Genomic DNA, 20,363 nt, shown 5'->3' on the forward strand with positions numbered 1-20,363 from the left:
CAGCGTGCGCCCTGGCATTCATCACACATCTGGTCATCTAGCACATATGGCTTTACCTCCACCTTGAAAAAAAAGAAAGTCTCATTAGGGTCTGCTTCAGAAACCAAATTCTGTAATAACTTAAAATGTTTCTATAGCAGAAAAAAAGCACCAGCATTAAAAGCTGAGGAAATGGGCAGTTTCTCAAGGAAGGAGCTTTACCATGTAGTAGGTTAAAACACTTTAAAAATCTATAAAAATCTGATTTGCAAAACATTCCACTCTCACCTTTCTTGAATAACATGTTTGAAACACCTGTGTGCTGGTATTTTCAGACTTAGGGGAGATTGTGAGTGAAAAACAAAAGAGATATCAAGTAGTCATGGAAGACAGTTTCCACACCTTTTTCCCTCATTCCAGTATCACCTGTGAGATGGCAGAACCCGAACAGCCACTGATTAAGGCAGCGCTTCTCCAATGCAGGTGCGAGTCACACTCTGCTTGGAAATAACTGGCACAGACAAGCCAGAACTGTGGAGAATCTTACAAAGGGCATGCCTAGACTTCTGTAAATTTGTAAGATATAAAGTACCAGTCGCGTTGTGAAGGTCTGACTTGGCAGAACACTTCAGACTGGAGTTAGCTCTGAATGATAAACTTCTCCACCTCAGTTTCCACATCTGTCAAGTGGGAGTAACAGATCCTGTCTCAGAGTTGTGAGGCTTAAATTGTGAATGTAAAAGCATATGACAGTGCTTGGCACATGGTAAAATATTCTATAAATTAGTATTAGCTACTATTAGCTGCAATAGCCTTGCTTTCCTGCTTGTGATAACTTTATGAATGGAAGGTTTTTACCGTTGTTTGGCTGAAAAGTGCCAGACAGCGTAACAGCTCAGCCCTTCCTTAGGAGACAGCAGAACACTGAGTGTTCTGAAGGACTGGATTGAGATAAAGTAAAGTTGCCTATAGTAAAAAATAATGACCCAACAGTTTGTATTCTGAATGTATTCTACTGAAATACTTGCATGAGTGCAGAAAATGAATATAAGGATATTTTCCGCAATATTATTTGTAAGAACAACAACAAACTAGAAACAACCTAAAAGTTGATTACAAAAACTGTAGGATGTTCATTTGATAGATGGGTAATGGAATTACATTGTTGTTTATATTTCATTGATTAGGATTAGGATATATTTTATGTATATTCGACACTTGGCTTTTCTGAATTGCTTGTTTGTATCTTTTGCATATTGTCTTGCTGGAGTTTTGTTTGTTTTTTAAATTGATTTATGAGTTCTCTTTTGTCAGTTAAGAATTTTTAACCTTTTTTTCCAGTGGCTTTACAATCTTTAACACAAATTTTTAAAATTTTTATGCTTGATTTTTATCTCTCAACTTTTTCCTTTATGGGTTCTATCTTTTCTTTGCCAGGCTGCTATTTTTGATTCATTATCTTCACTACAAATTATAGCTATAATAAAAAAGAACATTATTATGAACAAAGAACACATTAAGGTAGCATGAGAGTTGCCGGATTTCATCTCACTGAATTATAAACTCCATGAACACTGGGACAGCACCCATTTGCTCAACATTCAGTTTCCAGTGCCTAGAAGAATATCTAGCATGAAGTAGAAATGCTATAAATATATGCATAAATGCAATACATTTACATATGTTTTCTGGGTTTCTTTCTCATGGTTATTTCTTTTTTTTTTTTTTTAATAAGATTTTAGACAAATTGAAACCAAGGTCTGTGATGTTTACTTCACTTCCATAATACGTGATAAAACGCCAGATGTTCAGGAGTTACATTTTAATATAAAACTGTTGAACAAAAATTTTACAAATGCAATGATTTCAATTATTTGTATTTTTAAAATTCTAGATATTAGTTTTATGAAGCTAACATACCTTACTCAAAACCAGAGACTTTAAAGATGGAAAATTGAATTTCAAAACCTATTTTTCATTAATAATCTCTAATAATTAAACTCTTCTATATGCAAAAGGAAGTTTCATTAACACTACACTTCACCTAGTCTTAGGTGAATAATGTACAGCAGAGGTTGAGAACCACAACACTAGAGGAACTCTTAACGTTCAGACAAGTTCAGAAAAGTTATGTATGCATGTCTTGTCAAAAGCAGAGCACCTCCTCTTAGTTTTTTTTTTTTTGGCAACCTTTTAAGTAGCAATGCAAACAAACAAAAAAAACCCTACTCTGCATTTGTGAACTGAACCTATGCTGCGTTTCTTTTCTAAATGAGACGGTTGGGTAATTACATCAGGGACTACTTCTAGCATGCATGGTCCAGTCAATTGGTATTAATTAACTAGCTTCCCTGTCCCCAATATAGTCTTTTAATGTCCCAAACAGCCCCAGAAGAGGCTTCAAGAAACTGTTATATTGGGGAAAAGGAGTATCCACTCAAGTTATATCTTCTATCTACTAATTCAGATATAAAAATTCATTTACCCCCATATTCTTAATGTATTTCTGCTATACTATAAATATAAACATGATTATTTTATAATATGTTTAGCTATGTATAGGAACTGTTCACAGATTTTGGCATAAAATAGATTTGTAAATGAATGCTAGTGTCTTTCCCTATTTTAGAGGGTAGTCAGTACTTGGAATTATTCAATAGGGTTTCAGTTATCATTCCTAGTACTTCTTAAAAGTTCTTATTGTGATGATTCAAGCAATACTACTAAAAAAATTTTAAGTTTAGGTCAATTATTTTAGAGAAATATACACAATGCATTTTTATTTTAGATTTTGTGACAAATGAAAACAAACATTTAAATAACACTCTCCGTCAAGTTCTATTCTAAGTGCTTATATATATGTAAATTTATTTAATCCTCAAAATTACTGAGAAAAACATATTTTCATTGTTTTCTATTTTACAAGTGAGGAAAAAGAGGCATAGAGAAGGTTAATTTGTAGAAATGGGGTTCAATCCCAGGCAGTCTGACTCCAATGTACAGGCTCTTAAAACAACATCTCTGCCTCCACGGTTAGAATATTTGACCTTATTGGCTGATTAAAAAATTCTGACATGGCTGCACAATGATATTAATATTTTTATATTATACCTAAAGTTTAAAGTGTGTTCAGTAATTTTCCATTTCAAGGATATTTTTATATAATATCCTTTAAGACTTAAAGAAGTATAAAAATTAAACAGTGTTCAAATTGTATTATTAACTCCTTAGGGTATGAAGCTTTGGATCAGCACCTTATTATAGGACATAAGTGATTTCCCAATATGCAACTTACACGTTTATCAATATCACCATGCTGAAGCTGAACAAACCGCGCACTGATGGCAGCAATATAGCTCTGCTGATTGGAGAAAGCAACTCGCCCAGCACCTTTTGGGTATTTTAGCTCAGGATCTGTATCAATTCCTGCATAACAAACTCCACCATACAGCCGGTCCATGATCATAGCAAGTTCCACTTCAAAAGGAAAAGAAGTTTACATCCAATGTGAGAGAACACAGTAATCAACAATTTTTAAGTATTTTTTGTAAAACGTAAAAGTCAATAGTATATTATCATTTGACCAGGAGTAGAGTGGCAGATAAGAGGCTGTTGTTAAAAAAGGACGGGGATCAAGGATGCTTTTTTTTTAACTATAAAGTGACTCACCACCATCACATCTACCTACTTACAGCACTAAACCCACTATATACTCTTATCTTCTGTCCTATAGAGAAATAGTTCCATGCTCTTTCCTAAATCCAATCCTTTCACTTGCATACTAGATCCCATACACTCTCACTAAGGACACTGCTTCAGCAACTTTCCCCTTTCCCTTCTGTACAATCAGTTTTCCCCTTATACTAGGTCATTCCCAAGTACACTATAATTTTCCTACCTTAAAAAAAATTCCCATAACACTTTTTCTCCCTCTCAGCTACTGCTCCATTTCTCTGTTCCCCCTTACAACCAAATTTCTCAAAGTCTGTTCCAGTATTCCCCCCAATTCCTCTCCTCCCATTCTATATTCAACTCTTTTTCTAATCAGACTATCACACCATGACTCCACTCTAATTGTTCAAGCTAAGTCCAATGGTCAATCTATCTGTAAGTAGCATTGAACACAGTTAATCCCTTCCTTCTCATTCAAATATTTTCTCCATCTGGCTTCTAGAATATATTATCCCACTAATTCTGCTACTACCTCACTGATAAATTTCTTCTGAGTCTTCCTTGATAGTTCATCCTAAACTCCTTAACTTTTCAATGTCAGAGTACCCTAACTTTCAATCCTTGCAACACTACACTCCTGGCTTTGGTAACTTCATCCTGTATCATAGCTTTAAACACCATCTATATGTTTCTAAGCTCCTACATTTTTATCTCTAGTGTGGACCTCTCCCCTGGATGCCAGACTTGTACATGCAACTGTCTATTGGACAACTCGATATTTAACAGGCACTGGCCACACTCAGTATATTAAAAATGGAACTCATAATATTCCCCTATCCCATTTAAACCTGCTCCAATGAGTTTCTGCTGACCCAGTTAGAAAGCAACAGAAAAGATGAGGTTGTCAAGATCTTTGGCTTCATCCTTTCTGTATTCTTCCCTTGCTCCATACTGCACATGCAATCCTGTAAACTTGATTTTAAAACATATCTAGAGTCCAATCGCCTCACCTCCATCACTACTAACATCCTGATTCATGCTAACATCATTTTTCATCTGGTTCATGGCAATAGCCTTATCTCTCTTTGCTTTTGGCCTTTGCCTTCCCAGCTTGTTTTTAAAACAGTATAAAGAGTGATTCTCTTAAAAAATATACCAGATACCACCATAAAAATACATAAAAAATATACCATATACCATGGTTTAATTGAAATTTCTATTTGGGAGCTCTGAATGGTGCCATACACTTGTGTTCAAAACCAAGATCATAATCTTCCCTCCCTATCTGCTCCTTCTCCAGTGTTCCTTCCATCTCAGTAAAAGGCATCACTATCCACTCAGTGGCTTATGACTGAAAGATGAGATTCAGTCTTTGTGTTTACCTCATAAATATCTGTCACCTCTGTTCAGTTGGCTTTCTCCACTGCTACCACTAATCCAAGCCACCATTGTCTATCTCCTGGATTGTAATAATAGGATGCTAAATTGGTCTGCCCGTATTTACTCTCACCCTGGCCCCCCTCTCTATGAGTCATTAGCTAAAGTGAACTTTGAAAACTGCAAAGATGATGAAGTCTCTCTTTTGCTTAAAAACTCTTCAATGGTTTATTTTACCCTTGCTCTGAGAATAAATACCAAGTTAGTCCATTAGACTTGTATGATTTGACTCCTGTCTCCTTGTGTCCCTTCCCTCACTCCTTGTATCCCAAGTCAGGCACTTTGGGCTTCTTTCAGTTCCTCCAAAGCACCCTGTTTCCCTCCACTCAAGACCTTTAAATAAGCTGTTCCCTTTCTGTGAAACAACACACTCCTCAGAACCCTACTACCACCCTGATCCTACTCCTTTCGCCCAGTCTTTATATGTCAGCTCAACTACAAATATCTTCAAGATATCAGACTTCAAATACCTTCAAGGTATCAGATATCATATTTCCTTGCTACATGCTCTTCTGTTCCCTATAGTACTTCTTTGTAGAAGTCATCATATTCGTAACTATTTACATGTATGAATAGTTCTTTAACATGTATCTCTAAGATTGGGGAGAGGATGTTCTCAGTGATGGAAATCACTAACACTCCACACATCGTGCACAGTACCATCTAACATGTGCAAAGTGGGCATTTATATCTACAATTGTATTCCTATGTGACATATTTTGGTAGGTTTTTGGTTCCTAGTTATTGTTCAACACAAGTTTATCATCATTCACTTATCTAAAGTGCTACTTTAATGATTAAAATATAGATAAAAGAGAAAAAAATCCCATATTTCTTTTTCAGATATTGGAATCAATGTACACAAAATAAACAGACCCCAAATTCTCATATCTCAGAGAGGTATACTTAGGAAATCGGAAATATTTAGGTAGATTCTTATAGATATGCTTGTAGTTAGCTACTGCACTAATATTGACAGATAAGTACCCAATTCTCCAGTTTGAGAGTTTCAAGAAGGGGCCTCAGAACTTGTTTCAAAATTCTGTAGTTAGCAGCTATTGGAGCATGAAGAATCTGCTCCTGCTCTGTCCAATAGTGTCATGTACACAATAGTTTCCAAATGTTTATTAAATTGACTAGGACATATTAAATGATTTTTTTTTAAACAAAATTGTTAACATTCTACTTACCAGCCCTTAATGGCCTAGGAACACCTCCAACAAAAATGGTTTTTCGGGGATCCAAAGGCTGAGAACCATCCATTACAAAATCACTATCACTCAAATTCCAAGGACGTATTTGAACCTATGAAGAAAATTACATTGGGTCTTACTCCCTTGATGGCTTATGAGAATTTTCTGTTTGTTTTTACCAGTTAATAGTGATTCTTTTATTGTTTAAAAATTTGTATAGTGGGATCTGGAAACAAATTATTTTTATTTTTATTTTATTTTTATTTTTATTTTTATTTTTATTTTTATTTTTTTGAGACGGAGTCTCGCTCTATTGCCCAGGCTGGAGTGCAGTGGCGCAATCTCGGCTCACTGCAAGCTCCGCCTCCCGGGTTCACGCCATTCTCCTGCCTCAGCCTCTCCGAGTAGCTGGGACTACAGGCACCCGCCACCACGCCCGGCTAATTTTTTGTATTTTTAGTAGAGACGGGGTTTCACCGTGGTCTCGATCTCCCGACCTCGTGATCCGCCCGCCTCGGCCTCCCAAAGTGCTGGGATTACAAGCGTGAGCCACCGCGCCCGGCCAACAAATTATTTTTATAACTTTTGATCTAGATACTATAAATCTGCAGTCTCTGACCTTTTTGGCACCAGGGACCAATTTTGAGGTAAACAATTTTTCCAAGGATGGAGGTGGTGGAGGATGGTTTCGAGACCAAAGTGTTCCACCTCAGATCATCAGGCATTAGATTCTCATAAAGAACATGCAACCCAGATCACTCGCATGTGCAGTTCACAATAGGGTTTGCATTCCTATGAGAATAGAATGCCATCTCTGATCTGACAGGAGGTGGAGCTCAGGCAGTAATGCTGGCTTGCCTGCCACTCATCTCCTGCTGTGTGGCCTGGTTCCTAATAGATCATGGACCACTAGTACTGGTCCACTGCCCAGGGGTTGGGAATGCCTGCTATAAATTATCTGGATGTTTCAAAAACTAAAACTCAACATGGTAGTTTAATTGTTCTTTTATTAATTAACAATCATTTCAAAACAATTTTTGAAAAATTTTCATTTGTAGCCTGAAGTTCATGTGGTATTTACTTACTGGTTTGTCCTTGATAGTAGGGCTAGAAACACACAGATAGAGTTTTCCATCTTCTTCAATACAAGCATCAATTAGTGCCTGAACTGAGCTCTCTTCTTGAAAGAGAAGAAATGCATAGCCTGGAATAACCATTAAAGATAGGGCAATATGTCAAGCCAAGTGATTTTACTCCAAATTTCAGTACTGTTTAGAAAATACATGCTTTTGAAAAAAAAACAAAACTGTCAAATAGGGTGAAAAACCATTTACCTTCTACAAGAGAACACAATATCCTATGTAATACACATTAAAACAGATACTCAGTAAAGCAATTGGCTACTTTATATAGAACACTTGCTATCAGATACTGTACTAACTTACATGCATTAGTATTTGATTCTCAAAAGTCTATGAAATATTATTCCTGTTTTACAGAAGAAAAAAATCAAAGTACCACCAAAGTCAGTCTCATAGTAGTTGGTTGAATAATTTCAAACCGAGGTCGGCCCCAAGGTCTCCCATGTGCTTTCTAGTAGTGATACTACCTTGTTACAGAACTTGGCACAATTAACCAGGTGAGTATATCTGGAGCTAAAGTTTGCTATAAATGCCCTCAGGTTAATCCAAGTTCTAGACTTTTAGACTGGAACACACTTGGAAAGGTCCAGGAAATCCCCTAAGCAGAGGAAACATTCCACAGTCTCATGAAAACTTCCCAATGATACTAAGAAAGCTACAGTAGGAAGGTTGGAATGAAACATGTTCCTTAATAAAACATGGGTCAGATGGATCAAAACTTTTAAATCAAGCCTCAACTTGGAAAGCCGTGGAATACATTTTTCAAACTGTTTGGAGACTATCTAGACTTGTAAACAACCAATTGTCAATCTTTAATAAAAAATCATGTATCCAGCAGACAGAATAGACTACATTATAAAAAGAAGGCATCAAAATTTACACTGCAAGTTTACTATTATGTGATTATTCCCAGCAAGTGATAGCTATAAATGATCTATCCCTTACCTTGGCAAGATTTCTATGCGAACAAATGTACAGCATTTTAATCTAGTCCCAGTATGAAGCAGACATCAAGCAGGCCATGTATGTCTGTTCCATCATATAATGGGAAATGTAAGGTCATGTTTTTACTCAAGTTGAAAAACTCAGCTTATTGTCAACCATAGCTGTATGCCACAAAGGTCTGATGTGACACTAAAGTACTTCATTTTAATAAAATTAAAATACCTGATTGCATAAAAAATACCCGAAGCCATTTCACCTTATATAAATGATTTCACCCTATATAAATACAAACGTCCAAAGGTAAGATTACACAGGATTAAAAAACATGTCTTGGATTTTTTACACTGCTGGAAACAATTTAAATATTCTTGAAAATAATGAAGATTTTTTTAAGGCTTTAATTTTGATACAAAATAAGGATCTGGGAACTACAACTATTTTGTAGTAATTAAAAGGATATAAGACCAATTTACTAAAATAGTATATTAAATTCAGTATTTTAATGTTGGCCAATTTTTATAATTTTTGATATTAATATTTTAATATTGCTTAATTTAAAATAATACTTTAAATTCAATATCTTTAATACTGCTCAATTTTTGTTATTATTAGGGAACGTTTATATTGCAAAAATTAAGCCATATCAGGTAAATTATGACTTACCTAATGCAAGTCATTAGATATTAAAATATTCTTCACAAAAACATACTATATAATAGCTTCTTTCGAATTTGTTAAAGCAAGCTAATAATCACATAAGGTGAAGGTTATTCACTGCAAAGGAAACTTACGTACGTGTGTGGCTTAGCATCTAAGGGACTCTAGTCACTGCTGTAATTACAAGGTAGCTTCACCCACTGGATGCTTCTATACCAGTGTTTTCCAAACCATGGAAAATGCTGAATTACAGAAATAACAAAATTGCTTGAAAGAACAAGGTTTAGGGATACTGGTCTTTGGAAATGGCTACAATTAACTGTAATTGTACCAAAAAAACTATGATTTGCCAGTGCCAATTTTATTTTTTCAATTAGAGAAACTAAATACTGCAAAACCACAATAACAATGATAGCAACAATAGCAATAAAGACAACAACTATTCTGTTTCATTAAATATGTTCCATCCCATCTTTCTAGGCTTAGAGTACACCGTTCTTGTAAGTGAACAAGTGGCTCATGCAAAAATGTGCATCTTTCTCCATCCAAACAATTCCTAATTCCTTTTTAAAATTCTATTTCCATTCCTGCCTGGAACTCTGTTCAAGTACTTTTTATCTATCTATATACAGTACCTTAGATTAATTCCAGACCTCTCAGTGAAGCTTTCCCCATCTACCTGAAGTAATTTCTCTATCCTATAGTATTTTTTGTTATCTCATGTATTAGGCAGTTAAAAATCCGTGAGTTATTGAGAATATGAACATTCACAAAGGTGAATAAAGACACTATTTTACAGACCATTGAAAGAAACTGACATTAATAAAATAATTACAAATGTTTAAAGTTGTAAAAATGTAATACTGCAACTGTGATGAGTGCTAGCAGTGAAAGACACATACAGCACTAGGAGTTGGGCAGGAGGAGCTGACCTCATTTGGTAGATCCTCAATGTATTCTGTGACAAACTTACACTTAAGCTTGAGATACAAGATTAGTAGGGAATATATAAAGAGACTTAAGGAAGAGACACCGTCAGTCTAGAGATTATCATACATAAAAGCACTGAGGCTGGAGAGAACAAGGCCAGTCTGTGGGACTGGAAGGAAACAAGCAGCAATAGTAGAAGAAGCTAGAAAGAAGGCAAGGCCAGGCAGAGTGAATGCATTTTTGCTTTTATCCTAAAAATAAGAGAAACCATTAAAGGGTTTATGCAGGTGAGTAAGGAATAGCACCATCCAATGAGTTTTCAAAGACTGCTGTGACTGGACTATAGGAGAAAACTGGAGAGGGCTAGAGATGTGGAGAGACTAGAAAGACAGCTGAAGTAGTCCAGGCAAGTGATGACGGTAGCTTAGTCGAGAACATTACAAAATAATTCAGTACTCTGAGTATTCAATAAAAATGGCATTTATAAAGTAAACTTTATGAAATGGCAAGAGAGTAAAACTATGGACAACACTAAAACTAAGCGAATAAATAAACATCTCTATCTATGTGGAGATAACTTCCTCTCTAAACCAAGGTTTTGTGACCTCCAATAAACTCCAGACTACATGGAGAGAGGTAGATAGCTTTAATCAGATTCTCACAGAGGCCTAGGATCCGGAATCCCTACTCAAAAGATGTTCTTGATTCCCTACATATATATATAGATCTGCAAGTATTAAAACAAAATTGCATTATTCCATTTATCTAAAAAACTATGTGAACTATTAGTGAAGGTTCTATAATTCTCAATGACAGAAAGTAGATATGCCTCATATAATTCATCACCAGAAACCTGTATCTAGTTTTTATGTGCCAGTAACTTCTTTATCATGCTTCATTTCCCAGAGTCAAAATCGAACCATTTAACAGTTCTACTGGGGTCTTTTCTCCAGGCTTGACAATTCACTGAGTCATGAAACTGAATAGTATGTGTAGTGTGCTAAAATTATATTTCAGCAATGTTTAAAGTAAGTCTTAATCTTTGAACCTCCCTCTTTCTTTTATTCATTTCAGAGAACCTTCCATTAGCAATTCTGACTAGCTGAATTAATGTTCAAGACTCCTTTCTCCTCTCTTCCTCTTGTTATTGTGGGCAGGATATACTTCCTCTCCCCACAGATGGTGACTTGATCATGTGACTTGCATGTGAAGGTTAGCACAATTTGTAATTCTTGTCCTGTGGTGATCAGCCACGGTGTCTTCCTAGCAATTACTGACTAACATAACTAAGCATCTTCCTTTATATAATTGAAAAAAAAATAGATCCAACTAGCTACTTTTTTATCTAAATTATTTATTCATCAACAGAGTTGGCAATAATTTATACTGCTCTGCTGTTATCTAGAACATTTAATATAAATCTTATATTTCAACTGTTCATAAATTTATATTTTATAAAAGACCAATCACTTCACATAGATCTTAATTTCATAACGCAGAGATACTGTTTCATATGTCTATACCCAAGTTACTTGAAATGATGCTTTAGACAGAGAAAATACTCAAACATTTGTTGATCTGAGTCTATGAAATTATTATCAAATAGCAAGTCTCTTATGATTCCTAACTGGCTAAGTAACTGCTATTCTTTCTTTTGCTCTCATACAACCAATTATTTCCTAGCAAATATTAACAATAACAATCCTTACCTTTTGGTGGAAAATAGGACTTGCTTTCTGCTTTATGAGGCCAATCTACTACCAAAGGCCCAAATCTTCTGAAGCTAGCAGTTATTTCATCTTAATAAAGTACAATAATACACATTAGAAATTAGTTTCAGTGATTCGTTCTAAGAAATTCTGTACTGTTACTATGAAGATTTAACATTTAAAAGTGCCAAATACCTTAAGATAAATTAGAATATAAACACTGGGAATATGTCTAACATACTTATTAAAATAATATGTCAAGCTTAACAAGTTTTGTCAAAATAAATTCATTTTTAAGCAATGCAGTGGTTAGAATACTCAATTCCATGTGAATTTTAAAATTTTATATAACATTGTATGGATACTAATGACTTTATAGTACACCAAACCACAAATAGCACTGGACTGAAAAGAACGCCAACATATATAAATTAAATAGAATCTATTACTGCTTCACAAATAAAATCATTTTAGTATAGGAAAAAAAGGTCTGCTGAAACAAGACCTGAATAACTATAATGTTGAAAAAATATAGGGTCTGATACATGCCAGGTAGTTTCACCGAAATCCATATAGGTAACATCCAATTGCTATGTCTTATGTTATTTCATTACATAGACAGCTTATGAAGATCAATACTTAGAATAAGTTTGTGGATATCTGAATCATAACTAAAAAATGTCCTAAAATGTAAGAATGAGTGATACATTTCTCATAACCTCACAAATATAGCTTAATATTTTAAGTCTTCAATTAATTTTCTTTTGTTATAATTACACATGATCATTTTCACATACAATTATTAGTGTTTGTGAAACCCTAATTTCCTATTCATGTTCTGTTTCCATTTCCCTTTTGGTTTTAATAGCCTCTTTCTTCCCTGTTTCTAAGAGCACATTTATCCTTAAAGAAATTAAACTTTTGGCCAGGCGTGGTGGCTCATGCCTGTAATCCCAGCACTTTGGGAGGCTGAGGTGGACAGATCACGAGGTTAGGAGATCAAAACCATCCTGGCTAACACAGTGAAACGCTGTCTCTACTAAAAATACAACAAATTAGTGGGGCATGGTGGCATGCGCCTGTAGTCCCAGCTACACAGGAGGCTGAGGCAGGAGAATCGCTTGAACTCGGGAAATGGAGTTTGCAGCGAGCCGAGATTGCGCCACTGCACTCCAGCCTGGAAGACAGAATGAGACTCTGCCTCAAAAAAAATAAATAAATAAAAATAAATTAAACTTTTGATTACCAAGCATTTGATATAATCTTATGGTTGGTTCCATTTATTTCAGTGTATGTGTGCATGCACACATTATGGTGATACAAAAAGCTTTAAGTTTTATATACCTAAATATATTCTATATTTTAAGAACAAGTAGAATATGACCTAGGTCATGAAAATCTTATTTACAAAAAATGCTCGCAGTTACAAATATGGTAAGATCTAAGGAAAAAAATAAAAAAGCTTTTGTTCAACTTTCATATTTCGATAGGTGATAAAATATTTTAAAAGAAGAAAATGCATTCTAATTCGGAAAATTTCTAGGTGGTAAAAACTTTCATAGTCCATTCAATTAAATTTCATATTTTTTTGTTTGTGTTAAAGTCCAAATCACCATGTTAATAAATATCTTAATAAATACCTTCATCAATATCTGGAGGAAGACCACCAACAAAAACTTTTCGAGAGAAGCGTTCTATTCGCTCTCCATTTTGATGAGCTGAATAACAGGTGGGTGAATTTAAAACTCCAACTTGATCACTGTGACCATCATCCAGCAAGCCATCATCTATTGGAAAGAGGGAAGAACGACCTAGAATAAAGAACAAATACAACTTGAATCTCAGATATGAGAAAATGATAAATTTAAGCATAAAAATACCAATGACAAATTCAAAGACTTAAAAATGAAGGTGATGCAGGTGAACATAAAAATTAAGAGAAATTTAAATCGTGTGTGGTTTTAATTACCTGGATTCAAGAAAGAAGCAATCTAAAGAGTGACTTAGAAATAAACATAGTCATATGTCAACAATTAAACTGCAAAAGAGATACTAGATCACTTCAACTTGTTATGAGCAAGAACTTCTTATAAGCAAGAACCTAATGTATGTGGACAGTTAGAATGGATATGTAACAGGAGAAACTTTTCAGAAACTGGTAGCAGAAAGGAAATGGCACAGACTAAATAGAAAAGGGGATATAATTTATAAAAAATCACTTGTAGACTGCAGTAAGTAATGATATGGAGAACAAGTAATACTTGTATACAAGGTCTTGACCTAATTTATTACATGTGTGCCAATTATATGAAATGGTAGACAGGGCTTCTGCACATGTGCAAAACAGAAAAGGTATCCCCTCTAGCACGTTAGTGCCCATTTGAGCCCACATTTCAGGAGGTAATCCTTATATAGGGCACATCCTGTACAATCCTCTGAAGTAATCCCCACTCTGTGGGTAATCCCTCCACAAAACTTAAATGACCTGATATACTACTCCCCGGCTGTCAAGGAATGTACATTTAGAAAGATAAGATCTATATATGTAACCATGGTACACATCCATAAGAAAGCTTCAAAGTGCTCAGAGGACATATTCTGGAGGAAAGGGGTCAAATGAAAGGATGATTTCCTAAATCTCTAAGTGAAATTAGATAGCATTTGGGATAAAAAGAGAAAAATAGCAGTACATAGGCATTAGAAAGGGTAGAATATCTATAGGTAGAAATATTTATAGGAACATGGTTTTCAGCAAATTTTCCTTTTTTCCAAGTGAAAGGAGAAACATAAGAAAATGTAGGAAAAACTGAACTTACTTGAGAAATAAGGAATAGTCAAGGTTGGCTGAAATATGTTGGAAACAAGGAGAGTAAAAGCTAGAAAAGCCCTTTGAGGCTAGCTAGATTATTTAGTGCTGAATGCCAGGCTAACGAGACATTTAGTAGGTGGTGAAGATAATCAACTGGATACAGGAATTCAATCAAGATTATAACTTTTTCAATGCATTAGGGAGACTTAGTAAATATGGATAAGGTAGCTGGAAATGAGCAGATCAGAAGCTGTGCAAAAAATCCACAAAGGATGGATGGCAGTCACAAGCAGATAGGAAACAAAATAGGGAGAAAGAATGAAAAAGGAGAGATCTAAGGAAGACTTTAGAAAATGATAAAACCATTAACTGATATAAGGACAGTAAAGACCAGAAACTGGTATGAGAACGGAAAATAATTTAAGCTTTAGATATGTACAGTTTTATATGCTGTTAGGATGTTCAGAAGCAAATGTACAGTAGGAAGCTGAAAAGGAAGTGGAGAACAGAAATGTCATATTTCTGAGAAAATAATTTGGAGTCAACTCCACATGGGTTATAGTTTAAGGTCCTTTATAACATCCATGATAAACACTCCAGCGAGAAATGATGAGGACAGCTCCTTGAGAAACTTACAAGGAAGAAGCAGAACATTCAAGGAGCTAGAGAAAGGAGTGAGATAAGAAAAGTGGGAGGTCAGCCAAAATATCACGGTAATAGAAGCACCAAAAAACTAATAAAAGAACAAAAGAACAATTAAGTAACAATGTGAGATATTAAGATAATTACTTTTAATAAACAGTTGTTTTTGAGGACATACATGATCTGTGAAGGTAGCTCTTTCAGGAAAGTTGGGTAGGAGTCACATTGCATGTATTTAGAGTTTTATTAAGTATAGAGATCAGATGAAGAGAAGTATATTAGAGAAGGAAAAGCAGAGTAAGAATATGGACAAGTTGTTTTTCTTTCAGTATTAACTGAAGGATTTTTTTGGATAGGAGACAATGCATATAATCTATAGCAGCGATCTCCAACCTTTTTGGCATCAGGGACCAGTTTTGTGGACAACAATTTTTCCACAGCAGGGGGATGATTTTGGGATGAAAATGTTCCACCTCAGATCATCAGACATTAGATTCTCATAAGGAGCACACAACCTAGATCCTTCACACGTGCAGTTCACAATAGGGTTCACGCTCCTGTGAGAATCTAATGCTACTGCTGATCTGACTGACAGGAGGTGGAGCTCAGGCAGGCAGCAATGCTCACTTGCCCTCCGCTCACCTCCTGCTGTGTGGCCTGGTTCCTAACAGGCCATGGACCAGTATCGGTTTTATATTGGATATCTGTCTATATATTAAGCAAATAGGCCACGGACCGGACCATTTTATGTTGGGTATTTGTTTATATACTAAATCACATACCATAGAACATCTTGAAAAATATGACACATGATGCAAGTGATACAAACAAAAACAAGTAGAAATGTGACAGCCTGAACAGAATGGGTTGGGGACAAGAAGGAAGGGACCACATGCCTGTCAGAGTGAGGTAGCTAGCTACCTAGATGTTTGACATAAAAATTTAGTTTATAAGACACAACAACAGAGAGAAAGATGATATTTGATATAGGAAATGAATTATTCTAAAGATTCAAATGCTGTTTAAATACGATGTTCTGAAAAATACCCATGTTCACTGAGTAACTTTGTGAATATCACTTAACTTTTCAAATACCTGTTATTAGAAATAGGAAGCAATGCAAAACAAAATGTCAGTATATTTTGTCATCAACAGAAAGGAAACTCTTCAACATGACACTATTTTTACTCAATAAAATGAACATCAAGGTCCACTAAAAATAATATTAATTGTGAATAACTGGTCAGACTTTTAATGGTTAGACTTTAATTGAATAATTCTCTATTTTAAAAGGAATAAGATAAACAGCATGCATACAAACTTGATTTTAAGGAAAAAAATCACAAATCCAGATTCTCTATTTATTTCAGACGTACCAATACTTTGGAAAGTTTTTCACTTTAAAATGCCCTAACACAAATAAAAACTTAGCAGTGTCATAAATACAGTAAGTATTCAAATGTCTTTCTAATAGACATTTAAGTTGAGAAAAAATATGGATCACAAATACTTAGGGTCTACATTAAAAAAAAAAAAAATGCGGTGACAAATCACACTATAAGCAATGCCAAAGAGAAAAGTGACCCAAAAATGACTCAAACTTTTTGTTTACTATAATAAAATATTATACTTAGTATTCATAACTAAAAACATCTATAATCTATGTGTCTATAATCTATTAACGAAGTTCAGCTAAACAAAGAATGTAATGAAAAGTTTAAGAACATTTTGCACACTAGCCATACAAACAAGAATCTTCCCTGTTGGACAATAATGACTGCTTTTTTTCAAGAAGCCATAGAAGCTACAGATTTAAATACTCATTTAAAAGAAGAGTTAACTGAATATATATCATTGACAAAGTATGACTTTCTTTTATTTTGAGGAGTCTCGCTATGTTGCCCAGGCTGGAGTGCAGTGGCATGATCTCAGCTCACTGCAAGCTCCACCTCCTGGGTTCATGCCATTCTCTTGCCTCAGCCTGAGTAGCTGGGACTACAGGCGCCCGCCACCACACCCAGCTAATTTTTTTAATTTTTTTAGTAGAGACAGGGTTTTACCATATTAGCCAGGATGGTCTCGATCTCCTGACCTTGCGATCTGCCTGCCTCGGCCTCCCAGAGTGCTGGGATTACAGGCGTGAGCCACCGCGACCAGCCATCATTGACAAAGTATGACTTTTTACCTTGCCAATTATCCTTTTATCATATTCCAAATTAATATGACAATAAAAGGAGAACCATTAAATAAGTTATGTCCACCACTGTAGTGTACTTTAAACATGCTTTCTAAGAATGATACCATACATATGTTTTCAGGTTCTTACACCTCAAAGGAATAAAACTCAATGATAATTAAATACAACAAATTCTTTTTGCTGGAATGCAGCAAAAGCCAGGCTTAAAGGAAAATTCATAGTTTTAAAAGCATATTAGAAAACAAGACATGCTTAAAACAAATCATCTTGTTTCTACCACAAAAAGCTAGAAAAAGAATAGCAAATAAAATACAAAGAAAGTACGATGAAGGAAATAAAGCAACAAAAAAGAGACATCAATCAACACAGAACTTACAAACATTAAAAGATTTAAAAAGGGAATGTTATTAGCCACTTTATGGTAATAAATTTAACAACTAGAGGAAACAAATCCCTTGAAAAATGCAGCTTTTCAAAAATGGCACAGGGAGAAAAAATCTGAAAAGTTCTTTACCTGTTAAAAAAATAAAAATCATAACTTAAAAATCAAAATAAAAAAATCTTCCGACAGAGAAAAATCCAGGCCTAGATGGCTTTACTGGCAAATGAACTAGACTTTTGAAGAAGAAAAAATAGCAATTTTATACAAACTATTCCAGAGAATAAAGAAAGAGGAAGCACTTCACAACATTTTTTTACAAGTGCAATACTAAAATCTGACAAAAACATTACAAGGAAACTATATACCAATGTCCCTTATGGACATAAATGCAAAAATCCTAAAAAAAATATTGGCAGAATGAATCCAGAAGTACAGATAAAAATGGAAAACAAATCATGATTAAGTGGGGTTCACCCCAGGAACGTTAAGATTGATTTATCATTTTAAAACCAATTACTGTTAATTGTACTACATAAACAGACAAAAACAGAAATACCATAAAATCATTTCCATAAATGTAGGAAATGCATCTGATAAAATTCAACAGCTATTCATAATTAAAAAAAAAAAAACCACAACTCCCAGAAAACTAGGAGTAGGAGGGAATTTCCTCAATCCTATAAAGAGCATTAAAAAAAAAAAAAGATTGAAAGTCTTTAATAATAAATTATCAAATGGTTTCTCTTGAAGGTTTGGAAGGATGTTCACTCTATTTCTACTCAGCATTGTACTACTGGAGGTACAACAAATCAAAGAAGATGAAAAGAATAATTTAAAGTCATGAATACTGGCAAAGAAAAATGAAATTACTTAGTATAGACATAATTGTACATGTAAAATTCAAAGAAATCAACCTAGCAGAAATAATTGTATTTATCTAGGGAAGAAATGCAAATTCAATTTACAAAAACCAAATTACTTCTAAATGCTAGTAATAAACTGGGAAAAATTTTAGATATCATTTCCATATCTCATCCAAACCCACCAAATACTGACAAATAAACTTAACACAAGATATGCAAGACTTTTACACCGAAAATGACAAAAATTTGCTGGGGAAAAATGTTAAAAATATGAAATAAATGAATAAACAGAAGAAACTATGTTAGATGTAAATTCTTTCCAAATTATCCAATCTATAGATTGGATACAATCCATCCAAAATCTCAGCACACTGTCTTCTAGAAATTCACAAGCCAGTTCTAAAATTTATGATAAATCAAAGGCCTACGAACAATCAAGGAGAGCGTACAAAACAAACAAAAAGCCAAAGTTGGAGGATTTACACTACCAAGTTCCAAGACTCACTAGTTAGCTATAGTTATTGAGACTATAAAACTGATATTAGACAGATAAATGGAACATAAGAGTCTAGAAATGGGCCTATACATGTACAGTCACTTGATGTTTTTCTAAAGTACCAATGCAGTTCAATGTGGAAAAGTAAATCTTTTCAATAAATGGATTTCTAGTTGGAGGGGGAAAAATAAATTTGATCCTTGTATCACACCATACTGAAAAATAAATCCAAGAAGGATCACAGACTTAAATGTAAAAGTTAAAACAATGAAACTAGAATTTCTTCATAACCTTGTGGGTAGTGATAATTTCTTGGGACTAAATGACACTAATGGTGAATGAAAATAATTGGATTTTTATTAAAATTTAGACATTTTTCTGCTTATCAAAGATACTGTTAAAAAGTGGATGACGTGAAATCCCGTCTCTACTAAAAATACAAAAAATTAGCCGGGCGTGGTGGCGGGCACCTGTAGTCCCAGCTACTCGGAGAGGCTGAGGCAGGAGAATGGCGTGAACCCGGGAGGTGGAGCTTGCAGTAAGCCGAGATCGCGCCACTGCACTCCAGCCTGGGTGACAGAGCGAGACTCCGTCTCAAAAAAAAAAAAAAAAAAAAAAAAAAAGTGGATGACAAGCAAATACACTACTGGGAAATAGGACAAAATATATAAACAACTCCCATAAATGAAGAAAAACAACCCAATTAAAAATGAGCAAAAGACTTGTAAGGGAACGTTACAGAAGAATACAATGGAATGGGTTAGAAGCACATGAAAAGGTGCTTAGATGTCATCCTTAGTCATCAGGAAACTGCAAATTAGAGCCACAGTGAGAGACTACACACCATCAGAACGGATAAAATTAAAAAGCCAACACTTGGCCGGGTGCGATGGCTCACGCCTGTAATCCCAGCACTTTGGGAGGCTGAGGCGGGCAGATCACCTGAGGTCAGGAGTTTGAGACCAGCCTGGCCAATATGGCAAAACCCCGTCTCTACTAAAAATACAAAAATTAGCCGAGTGTGGTGGCACATGTCTGTAATCCCAACTAACTTGGAAGGCTGAGGCAGAAGAATCGCTTCAACCTAGGAGGTGGAAATTGCAGTGAGCCGAGATTGGGCCATTGCACTCCAGCCTGGGCAACACTAGCAAAACTCCATCTCAAAAAGGAAAAAAAAAAAAAAAAGGCCAACACTTTAAAGTCAGTCTCATACTCTACTGGAGTATAAAACTGGAAACTATTTGGCAGTTTCTAATAAAGTTGAACATACATACTTACTCTATGAACTAGTAATTCCACTTTTACTTATA

At 34.9% G+C, this 20,363-nt stretch overlaps 1 protein-coding gene across 7 annotated transcripts in view; it reads right to left on the minus strand.

The window, feature by feature from the left end:
* CPEB2 (cytoplasmic polyadenylation element binding protein 2) overlaps nt 1-20,363 on the minus strand; it is a 64,570-nt gene that overhangs the window by 410 nt on the left and 43,797 nt on the right. For all 7 annotated transcript variants that reach the window (XM_032135195.2, XM_032135193.2, XM_032135191.2 and 4 more), the window contains 6 exons: nt 13,305-13,475; nt 11,665-11,754; nt 7,367-7,485; nt 6,279-6,393; nt 3,275-3,456; nt 1-62 (listed from right to left, as the gene is read on the minus strand). The exon at nt 1-62 is cut by the window's left edge and continues 410 nt beyond it. In XM_032135195.2, coding sequence (XP_031991086.1) covers nt 1-62; nt 3,275-3,456; nt 6,279-6,393; nt 7,367-7,485; nt 11,665-11,754; nt 13,305-13,475 — 739 coding nt within the window. The remainder of the gene's footprint in view (nt 63-3,274; nt 3,457-6,278; nt 6,394-7,366; nt 7,486-11,664; nt 11,755-13,304; nt 13,476-20,363) is intronic.

The sequence above is a fragment of the Hylobates moloch genome, unplaced genomic scaffold (assembly GCF_009828535.3).
Source record: "Hylobates moloch isolate HMO894 unplaced genomic scaffold, HMol_V3 SCAFFOLD_17, whole genome shotgun sequence".
NCBI classification, from domain to species: domain Eukaryota; kingdom Metazoa; phylum Chordata; class Mammalia; order Primates; family Hylobatidae; genus Hylobates; species Hylobates moloch.